At 51.6% G+C, this 27,712-nt stretch overlaps 1 protein-coding gene and 3 long non-coding RNA genes across 5 annotated transcripts in view; 3 read left to right on the top strand and 1 right to left on the bottom strand.

Moving 5' to 3' along the window:
• Window positions 1-276: 276 nt before the first annotated feature.
• On the bottom strand, window positions 277-8,739 carry LOC119090457 (uncharacterized). Its single transcript, XR_005093233.1, has 4 exons — window positions 8,708-8,739; window positions 4,746-4,841; window positions 2,504-2,601; window positions 277-2,059 (listed from the first exon to the last, which is right to left on the bottom strand). It is a non-coding gene; the product is annotated as an uncharacterized LOC119090457 (long non-coding RNA).
• A 4,828-nt stretch (window positions 8,740-13,567) lies between these two features.
• LOC119090723 (uncharacterized) lies at window positions 13,568-16,472 on the top strand. Of its 2 annotated transcripts, XR_005093297.1 has the most exons (4): window positions 13,569-13,612; window positions 14,114-14,309; window positions 15,760-15,859; window positions 16,352-16,472. It is a non-coding gene; the product is annotated as an uncharacterized LOC119090723 (long non-coding RNA). The 2 variants fall into 2 exon arrangements; XR_005093298.1 differs by lacking the exon at window positions 14,114-14,309 and having other exon boundaries at window positions 13,568-13,612.
• Window positions 16,473-16,507: 35 nt separating this feature from the next.
• On the top strand, window positions 16,508-17,582 carry LOC119114852 (uncharacterized). Its single transcript, XR_005096082.1, has 3 exons — window positions 16,508-16,523; window positions 17,159-17,265; window positions 17,567-17,582. It is a non-coding gene; the product is annotated as an uncharacterized LOC119114852 (long non-coding RNA).
• Window positions 17,583-19,118: 1,536 nt separating this feature from the next.
• The window catches only part of LOC119090133 (WD repeat-containing protein 7-like), a 10,448-nt gene continuing 1,854 nt past the window's right edge, over window positions 19,119-27,712 (top strand). Inside the window, exons 1-7 of the mRNA XM_037212926.1 lie at window positions 19,119-19,182; window positions 20,888-21,033; window positions 21,482-21,505; window positions 23,246-23,329; window positions 24,480-24,511; window positions 24,735-24,817; window positions 26,234-26,396. Coding sequence (XP_037068821.1) covers window positions 19,174-19,182; window positions 20,888-21,033; window positions 21,482-21,505; window positions 23,246-23,329; window positions 24,480-24,511; window positions 24,735-24,817; window positions 26,234-26,396 — 541 coding nt within the window. The 5' untranslated portion in view covers window positions 19,119-19,173. The remainder of the gene's footprint in view (window positions 19,183-20,887; window positions 21,034-21,481; window positions 21,506-23,245; window positions 23,330-24,479; window positions 24,512-24,734; window positions 24,818-26,233; window positions 26,397-27,712) is intronic.

Raw genomic sequence — 27,712 nt, 5'->3', positions numbered from 1 at the left:
ACCAAAAACCGTCTTTGCTAGACGTCCAAGATAACTTTAGTTTACAACGTTGCAAACGCAAGTTGTTTCAGCCCGCTAAATCATAAAACCTACACGCTGCCACTTCCGTACGTTGCCTTCCATTTTAACGCTATGGACAACTGCTGTGGACAAAAGACATGTGAAGTCATACAGTTCGAAATACCATTGCAACATACACAGGGAGGCTGCTGGAAAAGAAAATCCGCCAGAAAAATCAGCCCACTGTGAATTTGACTTTCGGTCCATTTCAGCACACCGGTGTCTTTAATAAGCATATCGACGGTATTCTCACAAGCCAAGAAGCTTCAGTTTCGTTACATCTGCAGTAAAGCTGGCGATACAAAATAGTGGAGAAAATCGAGCTCATAGTTGAGAGCCATGACACTTGGTAGACGTATACGCTCAGTTTATTACTAGTGTAACGGTCCTGTTGTTACGCAAAGAACTGGGTGATAAGTACCTCTATGATCTTTAAAGCATTCGAGGCCACAAAGCAATGGGAACTTGATGACTTATTATAGACAATGGGATTCACGGGTGGAGCGATTGGGCCCTTTTCCGTGCGTTGAGAAAATCTGAGCAGGCGATTAATCAAAACATTTTTCAACGTGCCAAAGCATGCACCCAAAAAGCGTCTCTCAAGTGGCAAGGTAGTCGCGATTCAAATTAAAACGAAAGACCATCTGCCAGTTCCCAACAATTACTAAATTCCTTTTACGCATTTTGCAGTTTGAGAACCACCAGTCAAGCGTATGTCACACTTCTTTCATCCAAATTGGTTCTTAACCCATCACGGGTAGTCAGCTCTGTCTTTGGCTCACAGCTAAGACGGTAAACCATGCCCTCTGGATAAAGGAGCGTCGTAGAATGTCGGTCAATTACACTTTTGGAGCACAGAAATGCGTGACACAGTTGCAACGAATTTCAAAGGAACCCAGCCATGAAGCTAAATTAACGATACAATGTCCCCATATCGCGTGCCCCTCGCTTTGGGTAGAACAGGGGTATTTTGATCCTCGCTAGACGAAATATTTCCATAATCAGCATAATTCCGGGCAGGGAAAACGACTAATGGCAGCGGCGTAAAATTTGGCGTTGTCGATTGCGTACGCCATTTAAAACAAATGAAATGCGAGGTCACATCAGGCCACATGGCCGGCACGTCATCTCTTAAGATTAACAGAACAAATTTTACCAACATACGTTAGCTTTTGCTGTTCAATGGTAAAAATGGCATTTCTGGCCATAAAAAACTATCGGATGACGATCTGCAGACATAAGGTTACATTTCAATAATAAATGACCTTTTCAAGAGTGAGCTAGGTTAACAGCCTACGACGATCTAGTACACACTTAGACCAGTTATAAGTCACTTGTTTGCACTGAGCCCTAAAACGCGACCGTGTATCTGATTGTCTCTAAACAGGTCGTTTTATGCTTCGAGGTGGCACAGTTTTTTCAAGTGGTGGACGTAGCCTGGAGGGTCATTGATCGCCTCCAGAAGGCGAAAAAAACATTGCCCAACTTCTTACACACCAGGCTGTCATTAACTTTTTGCTTCGTATCTCTAGCTCAACTCGGACGAAATTGCGAGCAGGTGCGCACCTCCAGCAGTGATAGTAGTGAAAATTCCTCTTGCCACGTGACGCTAATGAGACAAGGCCTGCCAAACATCATTTGCGGGCTAGTTAACTCCGCGGGTGCCCAACGTGGCATAATGCAAACAGCGAAGCAGCTACTGCAGCCCGCTGCTGAAGCCGAGATGTGTCCGGATGGTGTGACGGGCGACTGCGTAATCGTTCCCTCTGGACGTAGTCAGGGGGCGGCCGACCGCGTGGGCCGATTGGACGGATGGTGCAGGGACCGCGGCTGCCTTACACGATGTCGCACGCGGAAGACTGCCTCTCCCCCACCTGCCGGATCGGCCGGCCGTCCGACACGTCCTTCACCACAGCAACCACCTCCTCGAAGTTGGGGAGCGACTTTTCCTGCAGCTTGGAGTAGACTAGCCGCTCGTTGATTCTCACCTCGAAGGAGCCTGCAGAGACAAATGCGTTTGCGTCATGCATACCAGAAGGCGAGGTTTGCTGCCTGCGTGATGTCCGATTTTCATCCTTAGCTGGTACTGCCTGGATCACAAGACTTGAGGCGAGAAAAGGATAAAAACGCAGAAAATCTGAATGGCGATAAGCACAACTCACGGAGCAGCAGCAAACAACAGAACTAACAGCTGACTCAGAACCTAACGGTTAAAACAAACGCCGCCCCCATTGTTTTGGGTAAGGCTACAGCCCTTCTAGTCTGCGTTCATTATTTAGGGGCTAAGTCAAGAGGGAGCGATATGAAAAGTGGAAAAATGGACATTGCAGCCATCTCGCGTTCCCCCATAAGCCAGCTTTCACATTGCACGGAACAGAGCCACATAGTCGGCGGGGAACAGAATGCACGCCAGCGAGACCGGCAGTCAGACGACCCCACTTACTGGTTCTGCCGATGAATCCTTGAACCTCGGCACCGGGTACATTGGACTGGATCAGTTCCTGTAGCTTCCGGTACCGGGGCTCGTACCCTCATCCGCCGCTGAAACACAAACACAGCGCTTCGTGTCCCGCACCCGCTGTGCACGGCACCTAAGCCGGAGGTCATGACATTGGGGCTTTACGATGCACTCAGCTGCTGGGGCTATATAGCGTCGCTTGCATCTCGCCCTGGCAGGGAGGGCGGGCATCGCGAGGAACCGAAACCCGTACCTCTGGTTCCTCAGAAAGCCAAAGGTCATGGTATCAAATAGCTTACCTTCGTACACCCAGCACCCAGCATTAAGCAGTCGTGAGATTAACCAGCCGATCTATGCACATCCGGTACCTACAACCAAACAATCGGCGGATTGCAAAATAGCCTTTCTTAGCACATCTGGTCTCCTAAACTAGGGTACTGTCGTGCACATTCAAACAGCTCGTTAACCTGTCACCACACACACAAGCCTGTCTGACGGACGTGTCCATCAGCACTGCCTTGGAAGAGACTGGACATGGCAGGTGATTGGGCCTGCCAAAACCCTCGTCTAGGATTATTTCCGATGTCATGAGCAGACCATTGTCATTGCGGAAGGCTATTTTCTGCCCGGGAACGTGCTAACTGTATCCGCTTTGCAGTTTGAGCTTGACCTTCGACTCCCACGCTACGGACTAAGCACCGCCATGACAGTGGTTAAAAAAAACCTCAACATCTTTGATCGGATTAACTTTTGGGATAGAGTTCATGGAAAGCGGTGATTTGTGTTTGAACCCTGACACCAATATCCGGTCGTGAAACTGCAGTTCAGCGCAGAATCTCGTGGCGGAGGTATGAAGTGCCGTGATGCTCTGCGCAGTCTGCTCCGCCCTGTAACTCGGTCTGACCTTGAGCGGCCGCTGCCACGTCCCGCAGGCCATCCCAGTCAGGAGTAAATGGAGAGCGCCGAAGCGACTCGAACCAACACATCCCTGCTTCGGGTAGAACGGGAGGCAGGCGTCTAGCCTATTGACCCAGGTGTAAAAATTTAATTGTTGTTCGAAAACGCCATACACGTCGTTGCGCGGTGGCTTACGGGGCAACCGTGGTGGCCATATAAGTCAGCGCACAAGGGCCATGGCACAACCGGGTTTTTAACATGGGCTCCTCTGGGGAACCTGAAGGCGCCAGCTATTCCACCACTGCGTCCCCACCATGTACATTTCCTTCCCACTGGCGCCGCATTAAGATCACGTCTGCAGGATCATGATAGCCGAAAGAGAAAATCAGAGAAAAATCCTAGTTTTAATAGAGAAATGCCGAACGAACGGGCAGAAAATCAAATTATTTACTTTACATTTTACACAGCAAACGATTTTACGGTAAGCTCCTTCAAATGAACTGAATAGTTCAGTACAGTTAATTCACAGCCGAGACGCTTAAAACTACGAATACCAAACCAGCCCCTCCCCAGCACGGTACGTTTTGAACTTTGGAAAGTAATAAAGTTGTCTCCTCTCCAAAGAAGCTTCTGGTATTACAGAAAAACACTTATCATTAAAAACGCTGCCAACTTAAAAGAAGTACATGTCACAGTCATCGCGCTTGCTTTGCGAAAAATGTCATAAAACTAGCTTGAAATCGTGACAGGTCATGACTCCATCATGGCGACATCGAAGTCTCAAAGAGTGAACTATCACAAATTCATTTTTACCCTGTTTCTTAGCGGTAATACGAAGCCATGCCAAATCCTCGAAACTAATCGATCGACATATAATTTCAAGCCAATAATGACGACAAATTTTCACGGCAAATGATGTGCATAACCTATAGCTTGTTAAGAGCCCCCGGACTGTGGTAATTAAAAAATCAAACAGCAGAAAATATTGGTGATCCCGGCCCCAAATAGTGTGCAAATCACAGCTCTCCTCCCTCGGACCCGATGCTGAGTCTACCTTTGCTATGGAAATTATGAATTTGCTACAGTGGTCATAACTGGGGAACACACTTTGCAATCGCAGAGAACGATTTTTTTCCGCTCAACGTGGGGACGGACAAAGTTGGAAATGTCCACACAAGTTGCTCTGTAATGTAACCACAAGTAACCACAAGTTTCTCTACATGCTCTCGGAATCGTCCCTAGTATTTGATTGATGAGCCTCAGTGTGGCAAAGACCACCCAGAAGCTCGCTCTGAGACACTGCCAGAAGATTATCTCGTTTCCGACTTACCAGTACTCGATCACCACTTGACACGATCCCATGATCTTTTGTTGAGTTGGCTTTTCGCTCTGCTCGTGACTTGCCGGTAAGAAGTGGGGTGTGTCCCTGCGGGTAAAGATGGCGATTGGTTAAAGGGAGCTCTTCACCTTCGTACGGGGTTTGAACTGAAACAGCCACCTTGAAGATCATTTGATGCATCTCACAGCCCTGCCCTACGTAAGACCTAAACCCCTCTAGTTTCCGAGCTACATGCCCGCGAAAATGTGCGGGCTATTTCGGGGAACTATTACAAGGTCACCCAGGCATCCATGGCGCCATAATAACGCCATTCAAATATTGTCATCCCATTGGTCATGCGGCGATCAAGGCCAAGAAAAATATATTGTCGAGTCTTCATATATGACGTTCGTGAGCACGATTCCCAGATGTCAATCAATTCAATTGGCCGTCAGTTGTCACTCAATCAATGTTGTGTAGGGTACGATGACGCAAGTAAACAATGGCGTATGTACTTAACAAAGAAAGGGTGTTGTCTAGAGCATTCTTTTCCACCTAAAAGAATATCAATAATTAGTGGTGAGTACAGTTACACAGTTAGCTAGCATGCTTCGTTAGTATAACTAAATCATTCAGTCTTTCATTCATTCATTCATTAGTATAGTTAGCACATTTAGTTGGCACGCTAACAGTGAAATTATTCGCCATATCTGACGTTTCCTTCAGCATCCCCAAAGGTGGCACATACCCCTTCAGACATGACATCACCACTCGACTATAGCACTCAGAGACTGGTCATAAGATATCACCAAAATCACCAAAATCCAAAATCACCGAAATAGCTAACAGTACTACGTTAAGGCTAGCCCATTTGCCTCTGAACACTGTAGATCGCGTCAGCGCCGTCGATAGAGCGCGGGACCACCAACCCTAGGGTCGTGGTTTTTATCCAGGTGAAGTCAGTGTTTTCGCTCCGTGCCGCAGATACTCATGTCTTTTATAAATTATTCCGAACGGTTTGTATGGGTGACTTTGGGCTCACAGTAACTGCTAAGCACAGCCTGCTGCGTGCACCTTGAACCCACCATATAAGTCGTACCCTCCAGTTCAACGGGTAACTTTTTCTCCGCCCTTGCACCAGACAGGAATACGGAAGGTTTTACGTGCCCCACAATGATGCGACACGGCTGCCCCGGGCCAGGGTTGACCCTTGTTGGCCAGCTGTCAGCTGACCTTTCCATTCCAGTCGGTCAAACAACGTGTCCGCTCTCGGACTCGTGCCCAGTGTCGCTGAATTACGAGTCCGATTACTCATATACGAGTTTCGTATTATGCATCGCAAAGCGTGAATTATGTGCTTAACCTCAACACATCAAACTGATTGAGGGCCAACTGAGGCATGCTGATGCCAGAAGTGGTATTGACCTATGCCAGGCACGGATGTCTCTATAATCACATTTTGTCTTGGTCTTGAGCGCCACATGGCTAATGATGTGGCAGTATTTGCGTGACATTTGTATGGCACCATGCATGCCTGGGGTGACCTCGAAATAGCTGTGTGAACTAGTCTACAAAGCAAAAATTTGGCACGCAATGGTGCAAACGGGTGTTGCAAATGCACCATATACGTGCATTACGCACTGCACAGTGGACGAGCAGTCTCTAGACGGCAGCCACTGCCACTTGCGAGCCGTATATCGGTGACTGGCAAAACACACATATGTTGTTATGGACGTAAAAATATATATATATATATATATATATATATATATATATGCATATATATATACATATATATACACACACACACATATATATATATGTATATATATATATATATATGTATATATATATATGTATATATGCATATATGTGCTCGTTGTCTGGTGATGTGGCTGGCCGCCAAATCCTCAATGTCACAGCGACCGCGCGGTCGTTACAGCCATTTTGTCGCTGATGCTTTTTCGGGCTGACGGGCAGCCCTGGGTTGCGTAGCAGCGCATTTATATCGGTAGACAAAAAACGCCACCTGTGCTATAACATGTGCTGCAAAGCTGCCAGATTGGAAAAGTTTTCTCACTGTGCTCCCAGGCAGCTACTGCAGTAAACAAATGTATTATTGGAGACCATTTCTCATTGTTCAGCTCATATCCACCGACTGATTTGTGAAACTGTATCCCTATAGTTAGTGGCGGTTTGTTCTTGATGGGTCATTTACGAGTCATTGCGTACCATTTTGTCTTTGTTCTCTTCACTGTTCCTCATCATTATTGACAATGATGGGCAAGAGTGTGTTATAGGTCAAACGTTAAGCGCATAGTTCGAGGGATCCGGTGATGGTAATCTGACCAGAGCCGCACATTTGAAAGTATTTGAAATTTGACGGTGCGTAATTCGCTCAACTCGCTCAGCACTCCTGATCTCCGGTTTGACTTGAAGAGTTTTACAACGCTGCCACCCGCGCTGTCGCGCTTTTATTAGAGGGCCTTAGCTGTCACGTCGTCGCGCAACCGTGGCACCGCATGATGTTTACATTTGGTACCTCGCGGATAAAGGCCCGATCGATCTGTCGTCAGCACGATTTTCAGCTGGAATGCGTGACGTCATGCGTGCTGACGGAGCGTTCGATGCGTGGGCTGAAGGGAAAGTTTTTAACTTTACCTTCCTTTTTATGTACCTTTTAACTTCTTCAGCCCATTAGCTCTGGCTTACCGCCGCCGCACTTCCAATTAAGTGGCATATGGAAGTATGGTCTCTGCCCCGATATTTACATCTATCACACCCGTGAGATGGGTGCTCCTTCCCATTCTCATCCCATTTCAATTTCTTGCTTTTTCATTTTAAGTGTTCTCAACGGTAATAACGGTAGGATTCCCGGGTGACCTTGGAATAGTCTCCCCGGAATAGTCTGCATATCCTTGTGGGTGTATAGTTCAGAAACTAAAGGGGTTTAGGTCATAATAATGGCACGGCCGTGAAGTGCACCGAATGATCTTCGAGATGGTTATTTCAGTTCAAAACCCCACGCAAATGTCGAAGAGTCCCTTTATCTCCTACTTGCACTGACAAAGCCAGTGTTCGAGACGCGAGGTGCGCTGTTCCTGTCCTTTTTTGTAATTACTCCAACGCTATTAATTTACTGAACAACGCAACCACTCACCTCCTGACGGCTACACTTGCGTTAGGCAGTCCAACACCCTCAACACAACCAAACACCACACTAATCACTGTCACCAACCTCTCCATGGCTACTCTTGACAATCCAATTCCTTCCGTTATCCTACGTCACAGTATCCCAAAATAAGCGACAACTGTTCCCACGGAACCTAACGTAATCAAACGTAAGAGGTACCCGCGACAGACTCACGCTTCTTTGACAGAGCGATTCAATTATCTTGTAGCGCTTTCTCTCAATGACGGGCTAACAAAACATCCCGGCAGCACTGTTAGCCGGCGCGTGACGTCACAGACCTTGTGATTTGTGGTCACGTGACATGACGAAAGGAGAATACCGAGCTGTGATCAGAGCTGATAAACGCGCTGACGACGGATCGAACGCGGCCCTAGCAGCCCAGCGAGACTTCTCTCATTTGGTAGCTTTGCAGCTGGTTTTCTCCACCAGCTGGCATTTTTACATCTACCGGGATAAATAGCTGACTGGCATGCGAGTTCTATTTTGATCAATCGGGTCGTCTTACGCACAACAAGTCCTGTGGCATGGTTGTCTGCTAGGCCACCGCAAGCTCTAGGTACAGGTGGGGAGGGGCATGACCCCAAAACTCTACGTTAGCCACTGTTCCAGCCCAGCGAGGCGCTGTCCTGCAAACCCTCGCCGTCAACTGCACGTTTCGCACAGTGAGCTGGGAAGGACCACGACTTGCATTCCACAAGGTACCTCTGCTTTTCGGGACACAAAGTTCATACCGTATTGCGGCAGACATACCTGGCAATACCTGGACATCCACAGACCCTACCTGTCCGTTTCGATGGCCTTATTCGCGCCGACTGATGCTTCGTACCAGAAACTGAAAATAACCTAGTTTTGGCACATTTGCGTCACTTTCGCTTCATTTAGCACATTTTTCGCAAAAAATAGTCACGAGTCATCAGATACCAGATACACCAGCTAAGTCACCAGATACACGAATGAAATGTCCAGAAAGGATATTATACGCCACATTGGCCGAGTTTCCATCAAACAAGCGAAACAAATTACCAAGACTGTAGTAGGAAATCAACAATCGTTTTCTCCACAATCTAGTATATTAAGCCCACCAGCAAAAACGACCACTTTTTAAAACCAGACTGGTATCAACCTGTTTATGGTTGGGGACGCATTATTCACACTGGAGCTGCGTTCTGAGGACGAGTCTCTGACTGGCATTCCGTTTCACACATCCTACACATCCAGGGGCGCAGCCAGCTTACGGCGTGAGGGAGGAGGGCAAAGGGGACCTATCATCACGTTAGGCCCTGAGTGACCTTCGAGACCCTTGACACAGACTATTAAGAGGCTGATTGGAGGGCCCGAAGGGCTGGCCGGGGGACGCCTCCGGGATGAACGCCTGGCGCTCAGAGGTCAGCTCAAGGGTCGGTCTGGAGTACCCGGGACGAGGAAGATGTCTATGTAGCCCCGAGACCATCAGTGCTGACCAGTTGGCTATATGTCGACTTAGACCATGGAGTCCATTTTCGAAGCGGGGACAAGGTCGGTGTCAGTGACTGCTCCTGAAGGCCTCCTGCGGTGGCTGGTGCCCCTGCAATAAAGTAGCTTCCTTTATCAAGGCGCAGAGTGCTTGACAAGAAGCCCTGTGTCGGCGACTAGTTCCTAGTCTACCAGAGGCACATTTTGTTCCACGGGACAGGGCAGGACTTTCAATATCAGTGAGTTACTTGCGTTGGTCGAGGTAATTTTGTCTGTCATGGAATGGAAATACGAGAAAAGACAATGAAGTGGTCCACAATGAGACAGTGGGAGGGTCTGACCAGTTCTGACCAGACAATGGGAGGGTCAGACCAGCTCTAGTGCCCACGGCATATCTATTGGTTGAAGGTTGCATGTTGTTGAAAATTTTGGTATGATTGCAACCACCGCTGAGCGTAATGTTACGCTGTTCAAGACCTCTCACCCACTCACTCTCTTGCTAAGCTCCTGTTGCACTCCGTCAAAGCCCACTTCCCTTCCATATGTAACTTAAATTATGGACGGGGTGTGATGTTCTAAAAGGTTGTGTGAATATTATGTCATGCCAATCTGTGATGCAACCAGTCACATGATTTATGTTGATTAGTCTCAACAATTAAAACCCATGGCTCCACTTCGAAGATTTGCGGTGCGCTTTACGAAAACTGGTCGCCGACCACCTCCGAGTAGGCCGCGGCGTCACACTACGCGCGCCGCGGCCGCTGGCAGAACCTCCCCTGGCAAGCAGACTGCGCCGCCGAACACCGATCCCCGCGGGCCACGCAGCGCTCACCCGAGCCGGGCGCACGGCCGGCCGCGCGGCGCCATTCCCCCCACGCGCGGCATGGGTTGAGGTCCAACGCTCTAACAGTACTAAGTGACCGACCCGCCGCCGCCGGACCATGTCTGTGACCATGAACGAACGCGACATCTGCCAGCTGTTCGAGCGGCTGCAGACGTGCGTGGACCAGATGCGTGTGATGCAGAACCTGCAGGAGAAGGAGCATCACAACTTGTACCGCAGCATCCTGAAACTCGACAAGCAGGTGAGCTACCTGGTGGCCAAGAAAGGCACGGCGCCAGGCAAGCGGCGCGGTGGGGACGTGAAGAAGCCGCGCCACGTCGCGGCCGGCGACGAGGTCGAGGACGAAAAGCGACCCAGCACCGGCGAAGAGCTGTCGTCCAACGAGACTGACAGCAGCCACGCCGAGCCGGGCGAGCACTCGCCGCGGCCCAAGAAGAACCGCCGCTCTGAGCGGCGCTCGCGGCGCCACCGGCGCGCCAAGCGGGCCAGCGAGGGCCGCGCGCCGCCGGCCGCCAGCGGCCTCTCGGACACGCCGCTGCAGTCGACCTGGCGCGGCGCGCCGGTCACTTCGTTCGAGGAGCTACAGCTGAAGCCGGACCTAATGACCGGCATCCAGGCGAGTCCGTCTGGCGCCAGCGAGCCGACGCCGTTCCAGCAGGCGGTGCTGCCGGCGCTGCTGCAGGAACACGACGTGGTGGTGCAGGCACGCGGCGACGGCGCCGACGACGGCAAGATGGCGGCCATCGCGCTGGCCGTGCTCAACAAGGTGAACCCGCAGCAGCGCGCCTGCCAGGCGCTGGTGCTCACCTCGTCCCGCGAGGCGGCCAAGCAGATGCATCGCGAGCTGGTGGGCCTGGCGACGTTCATCCGGCCGCGACTGACCTGCCACCTGTCGATCGGCGGCACAAGCATCCGCGACGACCTGCGCGACATGAGTGCCGGCTGCCACCTGGTGGTGGGCACGCTGGGGCGCGCCTTCGACATGCTACGTCGAGGTGCCCTGAAGGCGGCCGACCTGCGCATCATCGTGCTCGACGACGTCGACACGATGATGACGCGCCGTTTCGACAAGGATCACATCTACGCGGTGCTGGGCGACGTCACGTCGGACGTGCAGGAACAGATGCAGGTGATGCTGTTTCTGTCGATGATGCACGAGGACATCCCAAAGGCCATCACGCTGTTCGCCAAGCCGCCCGTGTGCCAGGTGCTAGTGGAGGCGCCGGGTGGCAACGAGTCGTCCCAGAAGACCGCTGGGGAGGCCGGCGAGGACGCCGCAGACCAGCTGCTGGAGGACGCCGTGCTGAAACTGGCTGAGAAGCTGGGCGGCATCGCCCTGCCGGAGATGGTGCTGCCTCAGCCGTCTCTGCCGGAGGCCATGGCCCAGGGTGTCGTGGAGGGCTGACCTGTCTGCTATGCGCGGCTGTGCGCGCGGAACGGGGACGCATTGTTAATGGCATGCTGTCAAGGAGTATACCTTTTTGTTTGTTTCCCGTTATGAATGAAATGCACGTAAAACGAGCCATACGTGTTTATAAGAACGAAGGCGCGGCTAGCGTCAGATTCAAATGCGTCGAATTCTGTCATTGCGAAGAGCTGCTCGTTGCATAGACAGTCTCCGCCTCTCAAGAAGTCCAAATTCCGATCCACATGCAATTCGGTGTCCGCCTGTTAGCCCAAGTGCAGCGACCGGTCTCGATAATGTCATGGGTCGGCCTGCGCCGTCCATCGTGGTAAATGTTTTCCGTTGTGAGCGACAAACCCATGCGGGAGCCCGACCCACGGGTGCGCCTTGATGCACTTGAGTCTACCGCTTGCCTTGAGCGAGACCGCCGTGTTCAGCATTACACCAACGGGGTGCGGAGCGTGTAGCTTATGTTGATTATCTGGCATTAATAACTATTGTAAATATAAATTAGCGTGGTTAATGCCTCAAGTGTATTAGCTGTTAGTAAGCACCGGAGGACTGGGCAGAGCACTCAACCCACGCAGAGATGAGGTGCGAAATGATTGAAAACGCACGCTGTGGGGCGATGACCGTTCTGATGAGTCGCGCAAGATGGTTGGGTCGTCGCTCACCATTCTTTTTAAGCCAGCAAACGACCCCAATTTCACGTGCGGATCCTGCAATATAAGCAATGCTATGCTTTTCTTCGGGAAAAAACCCACATAAACGCGAGGGGCTCGATCAGTTGGTCCAGTACATCGATATGCTTTGATAAGCCTCCTGGAACCTTGGGGGGAGGGGGCGGGCTCAGCCCCTCCCCCGCCGAAAGGGTTCCGGAGGGCCTCCAAGTCATCTAGCGTGCCTTGCCAGGTGAACACATGGGCCCCGGACAGCAATGCAGTGCCTTCCAAGCGAGAAGATTTACCCAAGACTAATAAGGATGGACCCTGAGCGACCAAGAGTGCTCCGGCAGGCTACCAGATTGCGACCGCGATAAGAGCGACCCCGATAGTGTAGGGCCCTCCATAAATGGGATCCTAATCTGACAAATGTTGGACCAATGTGGAATAACGGGATTTTCGAACATCTGTACTTAAACATCAAGCCCCTGAACATCTATCCGCATGGAAGCTTTAGGACTGCAGAGCCGATACGAGCGTGCGTAGCGCCATCTGATCGTAGAGATCACGAGACCACAGCCCAAGCGCCACCTATGTGTTTGTTTCACTTATCTGTTTTGCCGACGGAGACGCCGTAGCCCCGGTGATACAATGAGCGATTCGCAGCAACACACCCAGCGTAAGAGAGATCGAGAGCGAACTCAAACAACATCCGAAGTTCTGTGGGCTTACGTCATGCCTCATCAGCTGCTCTGTTCATTGCTAAAATGTCTCGCTAAACCCGGCGAAAACCCTAATGTTCAGCCAAGCCTAAGCTCATCTGGCCAAGCAAAGCGAATGAGTACACACTCGCTTCTCTCGCTGCCTATACTCCCACGTTTTTGCAGAAGACTTTCAAGAGTTATGCATAAGCGAGGTCAGCAAAGTCGTACTGAATCATTATAACAATCCAAGAAGTGCATGATCATATAGTTTCAAAACAGGCACCACAGGCCGCCTCGCTGCCTAAAACACGCGGTGCGTGCAGCACCAGACAAGCCACTAAAAGTTCGTACGCTGTCAGTATCCGCCGGGCAAAGTAGCACCTTGACCGGGTACAACCATGTTGCCTGATAGTAACATATTTTGGAAACGTGAAAAACATTACTTTTTCTTAGGAGTCAGCTGATGTCATCCAGTTTTGTCGCGCCTGCGCCATAACTGCCCCCTTCCCGAGTAAGTGTTATTGTGAGATCTTGCCCAGTTGAGAAGTATGTGTGGAGGCTCTGGTTTATGGAGGGGGTAGTGCAATTCATTGATCAGGGTTGTGCTACAAGTACCTGTGTAAGTGTTGAGGTTAATGCGACTCATCAGTATTGGATATCTGCTCATTTTGGTTCGTGGGAATCGTCAGGACGACTTGGGTCGTATAATCCTGGGATTAAGCACTTTATTGTTGTGATGCAGTGCTGTACAGACATTGTCAGTTTGTTATAGTCAGAGGCCAACATTGTTAATCAGTTGAAGCCATATCCGCCTGCCTATGTACCTGATGTGATATGTGATGGACTGGTAGGTTTATTTCTGGCAGGATTCCCCCTAAGATACACTAAAACACAACATCATATGGCAAGGCTCATTTATGGCAAGTATGTGATGCAATGTTGTTTAGTCTCTGTGTGCTGCCTGTCAGTTAGTGATGTCAGTATACTGGTATAGTAATTTAACCTATCAGAACAGTTCCCAATGCCTGAACAGGAAGAAGAACTAATTCCTTAAATATTGCTTCTGAACACTGACCAAAGTCTGGGCAACTTATATGGACACTTTTTTGCTTGTCTGCAGCTGTAGCGCCATGGCTAAGATGCCATCATAGCAAAATTACCAACAGGGCACCTGCCTCTCATATGCTCCTTGCTGTAGCCAAAACTCTACAAAATTATTCAAGTTTAAAAAGAGTATGTCTGGCAAAAAGAAGAATAGCATTTGCATCAGAAGAGTATACTTTAACTTTATATATCAAGCCCTGAAGCAGTTTTTGGTAAGCAAAATGTTTTCAATATAAATGGTTCAATTTACTCTATGACTGGTGTTGCTGCAATGGGATGGTGTGATGATTGTTTGTATCATATTGAACTATGTGAAGTCATTCCTGTTCCTATGAGATATGTCTTTGATTTGCTTACCTTATAATAACTAATGAAAAATCAAGACTTGTTTCTGCTATGCACTGAAACCTATGATGATCCTGTCCTGACTTGATATTTATGCTGGCTTGGGAAGATTGCTGCATAGTTTAATGTAAGCAATTCAAGTTGGTGGTGTCAAGGGTGTTGGGTACTCCAAGGGTGTTGACAGAACATGAGGCAGGCCAGGCTTGATAGGCCCTTGTGGCTCTTTGTCTTTATGTGGCCAGATGTCTTTATGTCTTTATATCCAATGTCCCAGTAAATAAGGTAATGGATGGTTGATAAACTGCTTAGGAGTGGTCCATACATATTATGTCATGCATGAAAGGAGGGATGAGGTTTTGATAGAGCATAACCAAAGCATAACAAGGAGTGATGATTGAGACAGCTTATTGTTACACCCAAGTGTGCTTAAAAATAATATTAAGGTAGTATTTTACATTTCAAGACTTGAAGACTGGATAATGTTGGCCTTGTATGACAAATAACACACTGCACTCTCTTGCTTACTTCGAGCTCAGCCAGGGGCCAAGCAGGTGTGAAGCTTTTGGGAGACAAGCTTAACACATTGTCACTAGGAAAATTGTTTAGTGCTCAGAGAACCATGTGGTTACCATGGTAGATGACCACTAAAAAATAGTGAAAACTGTTTAATTTGTTTGTTGGGCAGCCCCTTATGGATTATACATTTGTCGAGGCAGCATGTAAATTGCAGCTAATCAAGAAATGTACGATGCATTTTTATGGTGAGAGACTGCAAGACAAGGCTGGTATATCCTTTGACAATATAGATTTGAGCAAAATGATCATTTTTAGACAATTACACATCTTATTTGGGTCTAATGACCACAAGCCATATGCTGATTCTGCTATTTTTACCAATGATTTATCCTGAATAGAGATACACTTCATTTCAAGCCTTGGCTGTGATGTGTAAAATACCAAAATAATCATGCAGCTTTCTGGGGTTTCAGCAAACTAATTCCCAGTAAAACAAAAGCTATGTGTGGATATGCAATGCAGAAATAGTGAAGATGTTTGTATGCATGTGCAACAGTAGTTTTACATTCAATATTCAGTACCTGCTGATGTTTCATCAACATGATATTGTAAAGTGTTACTCTTTTTATCTTCTTAGTTAAACCTATTCTTGAAAACAATTTGTCACTCAGTTATTTTTCATTCCAGTGAACCTTGCAAACCTAAGAGAAGTGTGATATGAGTTTGAGGTTGAAGAAGTTGGATGTGAGCACCATGGGATTTGCTGAAATTAGGACAGCATGCTCTATCTTTTGTTTCCAGTACACTGACCCAATGCTGCGGTGGTGTCGGGTTGTTGGCCAACCTTGCATTTTCTGCAGTTGTCAGTAGATTGGCCAGCGGAGAAGAGAAAGGGCGACAGGTGAGGGGACACACTTGTTTAATCACAGTGTAAGTGTGTGTCATTGAGAAGCTCTTATGACTGTTAGTTACCACCAGCTTATGTTGTTTAATTCATCACATGTTGCCTGCAAATGTTCTCCAAGCCAACAAATTGTCCTGATGGTGGGTGAAATCATGACCAGAGGTTGTGGGTTAGAACACCTGCAACAGTTATTTACATATGGGTGTGGTGATCAGTACATTCTGTGTCATTTGTGGCTGTCTTGCATGAATTTTAGCTAAGCCTGGTCATTGTAGTCTCTTGTGCTTGCCTGTTTGAACTTGACAATTTTTCAGGTGAAGCAACTTCCAAACCAACTTTTGCAAAATTTCGTACTCTTTTGTTTGGATGAAGTGGAACTGTAATGTTTCCAAGACCATAATCCTGTGTGGACTCTGTTTCGCTTGTGTATGCTCTTTGTTGGCCATGTGGCCCTACTGACCCGATGTCACTGTCCCATCCACCCTCCAGTCACCATGAGCCTGGGGCCGAGCCTGATCGTGCCGGTGGTGTTGTGGGGCCGGCACCCGCCCACCCACCGGATCTCGTGCGTCTACCTGACGCCCGACCAGAGGACGCTCGTCACAGGATGGCGCCGACGGCCAGATCGTCACCTGGGATGTGCAACCCGAGCACGCTGGAGGTGCGCAGCGGGCCGGCTCGGGGTCACGCGGCCAGATGCCCCCCCCCCCTGGAGAGGGGGGGGGCCATCACTGATGGCACTTTCCCCGGACCGGTGGAAGTGCAGTCAGTGTGGTGTCTGGCGCTGGCACGGAGTGGGTCGACTTCGCGCCGAGCGTGGTCGTGAAGGGTGGATGCAGTTGTAGCTTTTCATGTAGTTACGGCTAGTGTGACTAGATGTTCACTGTTAGTGGACCAAAGCCGGGAGAAACCGGTGTTTTGGTGTATTTTGGGGCAGGTTGCAGAATTTTTCGCTACTCCGCCCTACTCATTTTGCGAAACTACGCCCCTGCTAGTGCCATTGTCATTGGGGCTTTACGACACACAGCTGCTGAGGCTATATGGCGTCGCCTGCCTCTCACCCTGGCAGGAAGGGCGGGCACGGCGGGAATCGAACCCCATACCTCTTGTTTCCCAGATGCCACGTGGTCAACGCAGACGCGTTAAAGACTACACTACCGTCACCTCCCCCTCCCCACCCCCCGCTAGTGTACCTGATGTGAACGTTGGAACGGGATTAATCAACACCTTGCTCGTTGTCTGGATCGCCTTCGGACTCCCCCGTGCGTGACCGGCATTCGTTTGGACCGTCTCCAGGTGAACCCCTACATGATGCTGGTGGGCCACACAGCTCGAATCGTCTGTCTCAGTAACGGCCTGCTGCACACTAATCACAGATACCTGGTCTCCGCCGCCCTGAACGGGTGAGGCACTGTGGCATGTGTGTGCGTGTGTATGCGTTCGCCGAGGGCGCTTGCAGGCACATGCCCACACTGACTCGGGCGACTGGGAAGGTTAAACGACTTGTCATAAACGTGTTGGCTTTCTTGCAGTTGAAGCTATTAGTAAAGTAGATAGTAGATACTTCATTCTGGACATTCAGGCTCCTAAATATGAATAGAGAATACTGGCAGACTGCAAGATAAATGACACTTTGACCCGCTGAAATTCGTGTACGGTAGTTGCGCCATGCCTCCACTCACCACGGACGTGCCTTGTCGGCAGAGAGATGTGCGTATGGATCTACACGAGGGCCAGTGCATGGAGACTGTGAAAATGTCTTTCATTCACCGGCAGATCGAGGTAAGTGTGCGTGTGCGTGTGCGTTTGGGGTGTGGGTAGGTGTACGTGTGCACGTGTGTGTGCGTGCGTGCGTGCGCGCGATATGTCTGCATGTTGGTGCCTCAGATGTCAGGGTTTTCACTTCTTGTTGGGTTTTGGAATGTAAATCTAAGGGAGGCGGTTCTGGGTGCATACATCGGTGGCACTGCAGTTGAGTAGCACATGCCGCTGGCCACGCTGGAAAGTATGCTGGATCTGGGCAGAGTGTATGATGTTCATTCTGCGAACATGCTTTTTATGCCAGACATTTGCCAGGAGCATTGTTTCCATTTGCACGTGTGACAGAATGTTGATGTGAGCAGATGTGTTCCAGATCATGCCTACATGCTACAGTGAAATTATTTTCGCAATGTTTTCGATACTTTATAAGCCTGTCATTCGTACTCAGTGGTGAATAGGGTGCCGCTGGAGCGTTGCCATGCGTCGGTGTGTGAGAGCGTCGCCGCTGCGCGCCGGCTGGCCGGCCCCGGTGCCGTCCGGCCGGCCCCGGTGCCGCGCCGGCCGGGCCGTCTGGCCGTGGGGGCCGGCCGCCGCCAGCCGCACGGTCCGGCCACCGTGGCGGCCGCTCTTACCGACGCCGCCGGCCGCCGGCGCTGCCTGTGCTGCTGCCCTACCCCAGCACGCGCCCGACGTGCTGCTCTTCTGCTGCGGCGAGTACGCCGACATCGCCGTGGTGCACCCGCTCACGCTCGAGGTCGTCTACTGGCTGTCGTCCAAGGTCAACTCCAACTGGGTCACTTCGCTGCACATCTTCAAGCCGAAGGCGGTGGCAGGTGCGGACCAGGCGCTGCACGTGCGCGCGGATGATCGTAGGGTCCGCTATCCATATCCATCGGTGATGGAGAGCGAGAACAATGGCAAGAGCGAGAATGAGAAGTGGGCGTAGAAAGAGACGGGGAGAGATAGATGAAAAGATGTTTGTGTGACTGTACACACTTGGCCTGAATGGCATGAGCAACTGTAGCATGCACCTCAGTACGCGGTGCTTTACGTGCGAATTTCAATGCACATTTCCAATCGAACGAAACATTCGGATGACCTCATTCTTCGCAAGAAGTAAAGCGCCTTGCTGTTCTCTGATGGTGCTCTGCAGCATAGTAATTGGAATCGTCGGCTGACTCAGCCGCGAGGCTTAAGAGGCATCCTTGAACAATATGGCGCTTGAATAGATAGATACCGTAGATACAAATGGACGTGTTTTGTGTGGCATTGTGCATCGCTATCAAGTCTGATGACACCGCTTCAGCTGGTTTTGCTAGCCTTCGCACGCGGCCACGCCCGTTACTCGTGACCGTTTCTCCAGACGACATCGTCATGGCGATTAACGCGGACAGCGTGTGATGAAGAATCTGGACGCTCAGCCGCATGGAGGGCAAAGTGCTCCAGCGACATCGTGTACGAGAACGAGAGCAGCGGATCAGGTCCAGCGCGTGAACTTCCTCAAGTGCTGCTCGTACAACCCGCGCACCGTGCTCGTGGTGTCCTCCAGCATGTGGCAGGTCAGGGGCGTTGGCTGCATTCAGTCCGTGGTTGTACCCACTGTTGAAGTCGTTTTATCTGGGGCTTCAGCCGTTTAGTTCTGACTGTGTTGTGAAAGATATGAATTTAGTTTGGGTAACTCATTGCGTGGTGGTCCCGCCATACTCCGCCTGTGAAGGATAACTTTGTTTCACTGTGCTGCAGCAAGGTGACCTGGCTTATCTAATGTGCATCTTGTTAGGTCACCGCGACGCGTTTCTACCAGCTCATCCCTCAGCACTCACTCACCCACTCCAGAGCTTTCCATTTATCCGCTCCATAATACTTAATTCGTCTACTCCACAGCACTCTGCTCATCCAACCAACAGCACTAAGCTCATCCACTCCACAGTACTCCACTCATCCAATCAACAGTACTACTCTCATCCACCCCACAGCACCCCATCCATCCACTCTGTATCACTCCACTCATCTGCTCCACAGCACCCCACTCATCCACTCCACATCATTCGTTCCCTCAGCATAGCACGGCACGTCAGCACTCCGCGGTATTGCTGCAGTCGGCTTCCATCCAGGCCAGCTTTGTGAGACCATACAGGAGGCTCTATCTGACCATTCCCATTGTCGGGTCTGACCGGTGTTTTTGTTGACTGCTGCCACGCGAGAAAACACACTGCTTCATCAGGCTGCCGCCCATACAGTCGTAAACAGAGCAATTGCCTGGATTTGAAAGGCTGCTGCCCAGATTTCAGCGGAGGAAAGTGGCTTTTTTTATCTCGGCATAGCTCAGATGACGGAGAGCCAAATGCATAAGTCACAGGCTTGGTGACTGGCATAGCAATATGGGGAAGAGTGGCATCAGTTATGAGTGGTACACGTCTCATTGGTGTACCACACAGGCATCACCACGAACTTGGTTTAGGATGCATGCTTTTTTGAGCTAGTGCATACGTTGACGTTTTCATAAAATTTTATTTCTTAGATTTTGTCGAGTTAAAAAATACCGACCACCAAAAGGATTTTTAGCCGTAGCTGATCGAGATGACGTCGGCACGTCTTGATATCGCAGGGAACCGAACGTTCCCCCTCCCCCCCCCCCTCCGTGTGGCCCTGGACTAAAAGTTAGCATGCGAAAAATAGGATTAAAACGTGAAATGATGGCGAACTTTTGAGGCATTGGTTCGTCTACTGCTCCATTGTTGTCAGCGTGAACGCTGCCCGCGGCTGATCTGGTCGATGCCGGTTGCCGTTGGCCCTGGTGTCCCGAAAGGACCCGATCCTACCTACCGTCGCCTTGTCTCGCGTCCCTGGCAAGGGAACACGGGGCGCGCCCGGTAGGGGGCGGGACAGGGGGGAGGGGGCAGCTAGCATGGGGACTGCTAAACGAACGTAGTATAGTCGAAACCCCCCTGAAAATGCCGCAGTGGCGATTGTCAGTGAAACATCACTCTTCAATGTTTTCAATCATGGCTTTAATCTAAGCGGAAATGATTCGCCTCGTTGGAGAAGCAGCGTCACGGGGCCGCGTCAAACGGTAGCTGGGAAGCGATGCCGCGGTCCTGGCGTTCCCGTCCAGTCTTCCGGATTCCTCTCGGGCTTTCACGCACGGTTCGCTGCGAGGCGCGCCGACGGCGAGCAGCGGCGCAACGGGGACACTCCAGGAGCGTCGTCAGCCGATGCCGAACACACCGGCGGCCTGACCGGCGCGTGCCGCGTGCCCGGCAGATCTACGACGCGTCCGACTTCTCGGTGCTGTGCTCGTCGTCGGGTGACGAGGGCGAGCGGTGGCAGCGCGGCGAGTTCCTCACCGCCGACCGGGTCATCGTGTGGGCCGACTCCGGCCACGCCTTCATCTACAGGCTGCCGCCCAAGTGAGTGGCAGCGCCGGCCGGCCGGCGGGTGAACGGAGCGCGTGGTCGTCGAGCGGCTCGCGAGCCCTGCGCCGGTTTAGCGGCTGTCGAAGCTCCGATTAGCTCTCGGAGCTGTAGAACGGCTCTCGGACGTCGTTAAATCTGTTGTGCTTACTTCAAACGAGGGCTGAACCCAACGAGTTGGTCTTTTAAGACTCCGAAAGACCCGCCAGCCTGTTATCAGTTGGATTCAATAGCCACAAGGCATAAAATGGCACTTAACAGTTTTGACACTTCGTAGATAATGACATTTAGTTTTACAGGACAGCAGTCACCTCCCGGTATTTGAGTGCTGTACATACCTGTTGGAGTTCCATCCTGTCATGGCCACCCCTGTGGATGAGTCGGAATGTGACATCTGCACCACTCGATTCTAGTTTTCCTCTGAATGATTTCTCTTTTCTGACAGAAAACTGCGAGGAAAGGCAGTTAGGTCAGTAGATCCTACATCTCATTTCTTTCGTGCTTCCGTTTGCCGCCGCACTGCACTAGCTGCATGGAGCCGTAGAGCTGGTCAGCCTGTTCGGTTCTTCGGACCTGTAGTCTCACCCCTTTCCCCCCCTCGCACGCCGTTTCCGCACACATCTGGTGATGGTCAGTATAGACGTTGTGAAGTGATTCGGGCGGGGATGGCTTCCGTCGGTGCCAGCGCAGCTGGCGACGCTGCAGCCATTGGCTGCCTGGTGGGTTGGGGCGTGGCTGCCGGCGGATGTTGGAGCGGATGTGGATGGGATGGGGATGTTAGCCGACCAGGTTGTCGACTGTGGAAGGGATGAGACGCAACGGTTAGCTCTTCTTCGAATCAGTTTGCCAGGTTTGATTTGGTCAAACATAGCCAAATTGTATCTTTAATGTAATCAGTAACATATTGTACCTTTAATCGATAACATATTGTCAATAACATATTGTCAATATCAATAATCAATAACATATTGTACCTTTTTAATGCAAGACTGGCGTCAAGGCTTGACAACCAAAACATATTCATTTCTTTCCAAGCAGTTCGTATCCTCTACTTGTGAAATGTGAGGGATGAGGGCAACTACAGGTGCGCTCGGCTGTTGTCCTGACGTAACTGACCGTGGGCTTTCCATTAGTGATATGCCACTGCCTGTGAACGGGGCTGAGGATCAGCCACTTGTGACGTATGGCGGAAATGATAAGCATCCTTCTGGTTTGTATGTTATGCGACTTTATTGTCTTGTATGTGTGGTCTTTCTTGTGTGTACCTGTCATTGGCTGGTTTCCGTCATTGGTGGTCCAATTTACCTCGACTGTTTTTGCTTTTTTTGATACATTGAGTGCACTGGATTCGTGGCATGAGTGGCATACATGGGTAAAAATTGTTCTTCCCTGGTCACTGTGTTCCTGTGTTTAGCCTCTCAATCTAAAGACCTTCCGCTGCAGGTCAGAGTTAATAACCTTTCCTTTGTCATTGCATACAGGTTAAATATGTGAGCGAAGGGGCTATACCAATATTGGTGAAGGGTCATTCAATGTGGAGGCCATGTCAGACGAGGTCCTGGGTCCAACATATTGTCGAAAAACTTTCAGCAACGTATTGATATCGTGTCCGTACATGAATATCGTAAGTGCAAGGTCATATGACGCTAAACCCACGGAATGACTTTGGTGACCTTGCACAACCTCTGGATCAAATGGCCTAGGCTTTGACTAAACCAGTGGTATTATTCGGTTGCATATGAAAGCCTGAAAAGGGACGACAAAGGCACAGATGGACCGCGCTCGCTCAAGTATGGCACGCCAAACGGACGCCACGGGAAACATCGCACGCTTAAGTGACGTGTTCCGTTCGCCTACGGACGAGCACACTGCGCCTCTGGGAGGCTGTGCCGTACTCGTGGCGCCTGCCCGCGTCACCGGCGCGGCGGCCCGCTGCCGACACCACCGGCCCCGGCCAAACCCAGTGCGGAAGCGCTCCACAGCTCGGAGAGGGCACCTCCTCACGGGCATCGCACTGGACGAGCTTCGCACCCGGCCGGTCGTGTAACACTGCTGTACTACTGCTGCTGAGTTTGTGTGCGCCTGTGATTGTGCGTGTCGCGCGTATGGGCCGCTCAGCGGCGTCCGCTCAAGCGCTGCAGCCTTGGCCACGTTGTGCCACGCGCCCCCGGCCGTCGGGCCGCTGACCCGCGCCCGCCGTGACCCCCAGCTGCATCCCGACGCACGAGGCATTCCACTCGCGGGAGGCCGACGAGCCGTTCCTTACTGCGTGCTGTCGTCACCCGGCGAGCAGGTAAAGTCGAGTTGATGTGATTCATGTGCTGTCGTTTGTCTTACTTCCAAGTAGTTGAGGTTACGGCCTCTCGTGACTTGAGGTCACGTGAGGTCAAGGTCATGTTGGCATGATAGTATCAGAGCTGTATGCTATGCCAGAAACTCATTATTGTGGCCTTTGTGAGTCCAGGAACGTATGTCTGTCTGTGCTTAACATGCAAACGTATGTAGCTAGATTTCGCGAAAGATGTGATTATCCCTTCTTTTCTAAAGCCTTTGAGACTGTTGCTTCCAGGACTTCGTTCCTATGGAACCCACTTTTCCAGAGGTGTACTCGGCTAAAACTGCACTGGGGGATGTTGCGTCAGAATACAACAAGTGGGTGGGAAAATGCGCATTGTCTGCCACCGCCGTCGACAAAATCCAGCCTTGGAATGTTCGGGGAGATGTTATCTACGGGCACCGTTTTAACAATTTGTTTATCTGTTTGAAACGTTTGAGGATTTTGTGTGGCCATTAACACGACGTGATGAATGCTGGCAAGAGTTAAAAGCGACCACAGTGCACAGTTTGTTGTTGAAGACACATCCCGCTGTTCATGTTCAGTGGGTCGGTCTTGGCCTTTCAGATCCTGTCTTTGAAACCGCGGCTCCAGGTCTGGGGTGCAACGGAGGAGCTCTCTAGATCGATGTTTCAGGCTTGCGGGGCTCAGCTGTGTGTGCCGACGTCTGCTGTGTGTGCTGACAGGAGCTGTTCAGCCCGCTGTTTCAGAGCTTGCGGGGCTCGGTTGTGTATGCCGACGTCTGCTGTGTGTGCTGACAGGAGCTGTTCAGCCCGCCGTTTCAGGCTTGCGGGGCTCGGCTGTGTGTGCCGACGTCTGCTGTGTGTGCGGAGATGTTCAGCCCGCTGTTTCAGGCTTGCGAGGCTCGGCTGTGTGCCGACGTCTGCTGTGTGCTGACAGGAGATGTTCAGCCCGCTGTTTCAGGCTTGCGGAGCTCGGCTGCGTGTGCCGACGTCTGCTGTGTGCCGGCAGGAGCTGTTTAGCCCGCCGTCAGTATACCACGGAGCTGCACGGCGAGGCCAACATTCAGCTGTTGGTGCGCGGTGACTGTCTGGGTCAGCTGGCCATCTGGCGCGTGCCTCGCGTCACCAACAACCAGCTGGCGCAGCTGCTGGCAGCAGCAGCTGTACCGGCCGCCAGGTACGATACGGCGATCCCCAGCGGGTCGTCAGCTTCGTCATACTCCGGGCTCTCAGCTCATTTTGCCGTCTCAGTACACGATTGTATGTGCGTGCCCCCCCCCCCCCCCCCCTCCCCTCCACAGTTCCGTTACGACCAGTGGCCCATCAGGGCACTGGCCACCCGGAGGGTGGTTTTTCTGTGGACATGGCCGCCGTTCTCGCACAGCGCCCCTGCCCGGCAGAGATGCCGCCGACGGTGCTGTGGAGCATCGAGAGGGCGTGGCAGTCGATGAAGCCTCCTCCCGTCGGTGTCCTGGACCAGCTGGTGAGACGGTCTCGTGGGCTGCTTTTCACCGGCCGTGTTCCTCTCTGCTAAGGAAGCCGCTGGTTGCTCTGTGTACTTGGGTGATATAGTGCCAAAATCAGATGACCACTACTAACGTGCCCTGCGTCGGGAGTGAATGCACCGGCCCCACTTTTGGCGCACTGTGGATAAGTGGCTAGATGAGGTCTTGACGATCGCCGGCCGTTCCGCGCTTTGATGAGGGGCTTACGCCCTGGCTTCGAGCTTCGGAGCGTGTGCTGTATCCCGATCTGCATGGGATACGGCACCCACTGTCACTCGTGCTGAGGAGTCTGTGCGCGTACTGGCGTGAGCACGTGTGACCCGCGCTCGCTGCGTGCGTTGGGAGTGTGAAGCCAGCGTGGCCCTGGCCGACTTTCTCGCCTGCTGCCGACACAGGTGTGGCTGCTGGTCATGGGCTCAACTGGTGTTGGCCTTCACAGATCTAACGGGACTACACGAGACATTCCATTCCCGGATAAGGCTCTCCTAGCCCCCCCCCCCCCCTCCAACTGCTTCAGTGGTTTCGCCACTGTCACTAGTTAAGCTGTCGGGTACGGTGCAAGATCTGCTGATTCTTGCGGTTCCTCACCCGACGTGCTGGAGTAAATATGCAAACAACTCATCAGACAACAATGTCGTGCGTCATCTCCTCCTCTCACTGTCACATTTTGAGCCGCCGCCACGCTGACCTGTCAGGTTCGTTTAAGCGAGGTCAAGGTGTTGCCATCCCCACCGAGCTTTTGATGCAGTTGAAGAACAGTGTTGGTTCAGATTGAGATCGCTTGCTGCTGCTGGCCATGGCTCTTTTGGCCGGCGTTGGTGTCGGCTCAAAACCGCATTGCTCATGAGATTAAAGGATGAGACTGTGGATGCTGCAGCTAGGGTCTTAGGCGGCGCGCAGCAAGGCTCATTACGGCTAGGGTAACGCGTGATTAATGCTCTCGTGTGGAGTAGAAGGAGAAAACATGCAACTAAACTAAATGTTTTAACGACAATAACGATACTCCGAGTACTCGTTCTCGTCGTTCTCGCTTGTCTTTTCTCACTGTACCCTGTCCAATCCCGAGTGCGGCATGCGTGTTGGTTTACAGGTGGCTGACTTAGAACTCTGCTTATAACTCTTATCGTTGGTGACGTCTCACACATAAACAGCCGTGGAAGCCAGCGCAGGCATGATGTCGCAGGACACGGCCGCTGACATCACTGAAGCGTGAAGCTCCAGTGATGTCAGTAGTGGGCATGGGCCCGGTGGGCCAATACCCAGTGGGCATGGGCCCGGCGCACGAGCGTGCTCTGCCGGCGCCCGGTAACCGGCGTGGCGCGTGCGTGTTCGGTCGGCGTGCGCGAGCCGCTCACCGGCGCCCGGTAACCGGCGTGGCGCGTGCGTGTCGGCAGGAGTCGGCGGACGGCTCGGCGCCGCTGCTGACGTCCAGCATCTACCTGCCGCTGCAGGAGGGCCGGCTGGTGTGCGGCCGCGAAGACGGCACCATCATCATCGTCTCGGCTACGCACACCGTCATGCTCCACCTGCTGCACGGCAAACACCAGAGCTACGACAGTCAGTGCCGCCGCGCGGGGCGCGCCGCCGTGTCGGGGTGCCGCGCGTCGTCCTGTTCCGTCACGACAGTCAGACTTGTGCCATCATCTGCATGGCAGACGAACCTGGGACAGTTTGTCACCCGACATTATTTTTACGCGCTATCACCAGGTATCTATCGCCATCTATCATCAGGCGTCTATCACCATCTATCACCAGGTGTCTGTCACCATCATCGCGTTATCACCAGGTATCTCGCAGTGCTGAGCTTCTTTATGTGTGATGGATTGCGGTTTGGCAGATGTCATGATCGCGGCGGGATCAGAACATCCGTCCGGACAGCTCGATTGATTAGAGCTCATGCCTTTATGGCGGGGTGGGTTAGAGTCGCTGTAGTCGCTTGAGGTTCGTCCGTGACTGGGATGGCTTGTGGCTGGTGACAACGGTTGCGCAAAAGGTCAGGCGACGTCAGAGGGCAGGACGGACCGAGATGAGTGTTGCGGCACGTTCAGCTTTCGTCGCAAAAATGTGCCGTTGATCCGGATGTCGCCATCAGGTGGTGGGGTCAGGGCTCACGCATTAGGCACAGCTTAGTGCGGGCGCCGATCACGAATATCATCGAATGAAGGGCTCAAACTAAATTTCCTTATAAAAACTCGCGTATGATATATTTTTGACCATTTAAGCTGTTTGATAATAACTCGTGGCATGGCCCTATATACATACAACATAAGATGCAGCACCGGGTAGGAAAACATCCAGGAGCTTCACCAACATTCCCAATTAAGAGAAGCCCAGCGCACCTTGATGAGTTTTGACCGTGTGACACCCATGCATTTTCTTAAATTTCATCCCATTTCGTTGCCGCGACAACAGTGAGCTCTGCTGAGCTGACGACCATGCACGGTCGGCAGCGTCATTTTGCTGATAACCCGTGCCATGCGGAATGGAGCGGGTCGTCGAAGGCGTTCCTGTGTGTCGTGTTCAGCGGAGTCTTAATTCACAAGAAAAACCCACTGTTGCTTCGCCAGACGACGACGCCGCGGATCGTGGCCACCTTATTCAACGTGAATCAGCAATGACTGCGCGTCTTTTTGTCTCATACTTGACGATGCGTATCTAGTTGTGCTCCGCACCCCCATATATAAGCGTATACAACGCGTATCTCGTGAAGAGTTAACTGAAACGTCGGGTCGCCCAGCCCAGCACTCCCAAAGACCAATATTTCACAAAAGTCATGACATGAAAGCCTGTGATTTGTTTCGAGTGGGAGCCGCCGTAGTTTCGGGGCCTTTACAGCGAAGGCTGCTGAGCCAGTGTGTTGACGGTGTGACGTC

This window comes from Pollicipes pollicipes, unplaced genomic scaffold (genome assembly GCF_011947565.3).
Source record: "Pollicipes pollicipes isolate AB1234 unplaced genomic scaffold, Ppol_2.1 Scaffold_3087;HRSCAF=3621_pilon_pilon_pilon, whole genome shotgun sequence".
NCBI lineage: Eukaryota > Metazoa > Arthropoda > Thecostraca > Pollicipedomorpha > Pollicipedidae > Pollicipes > Pollicipes pollicipes.
This window is presented reverse-complemented; position numbering and strand designations above follow the sequence as displayed.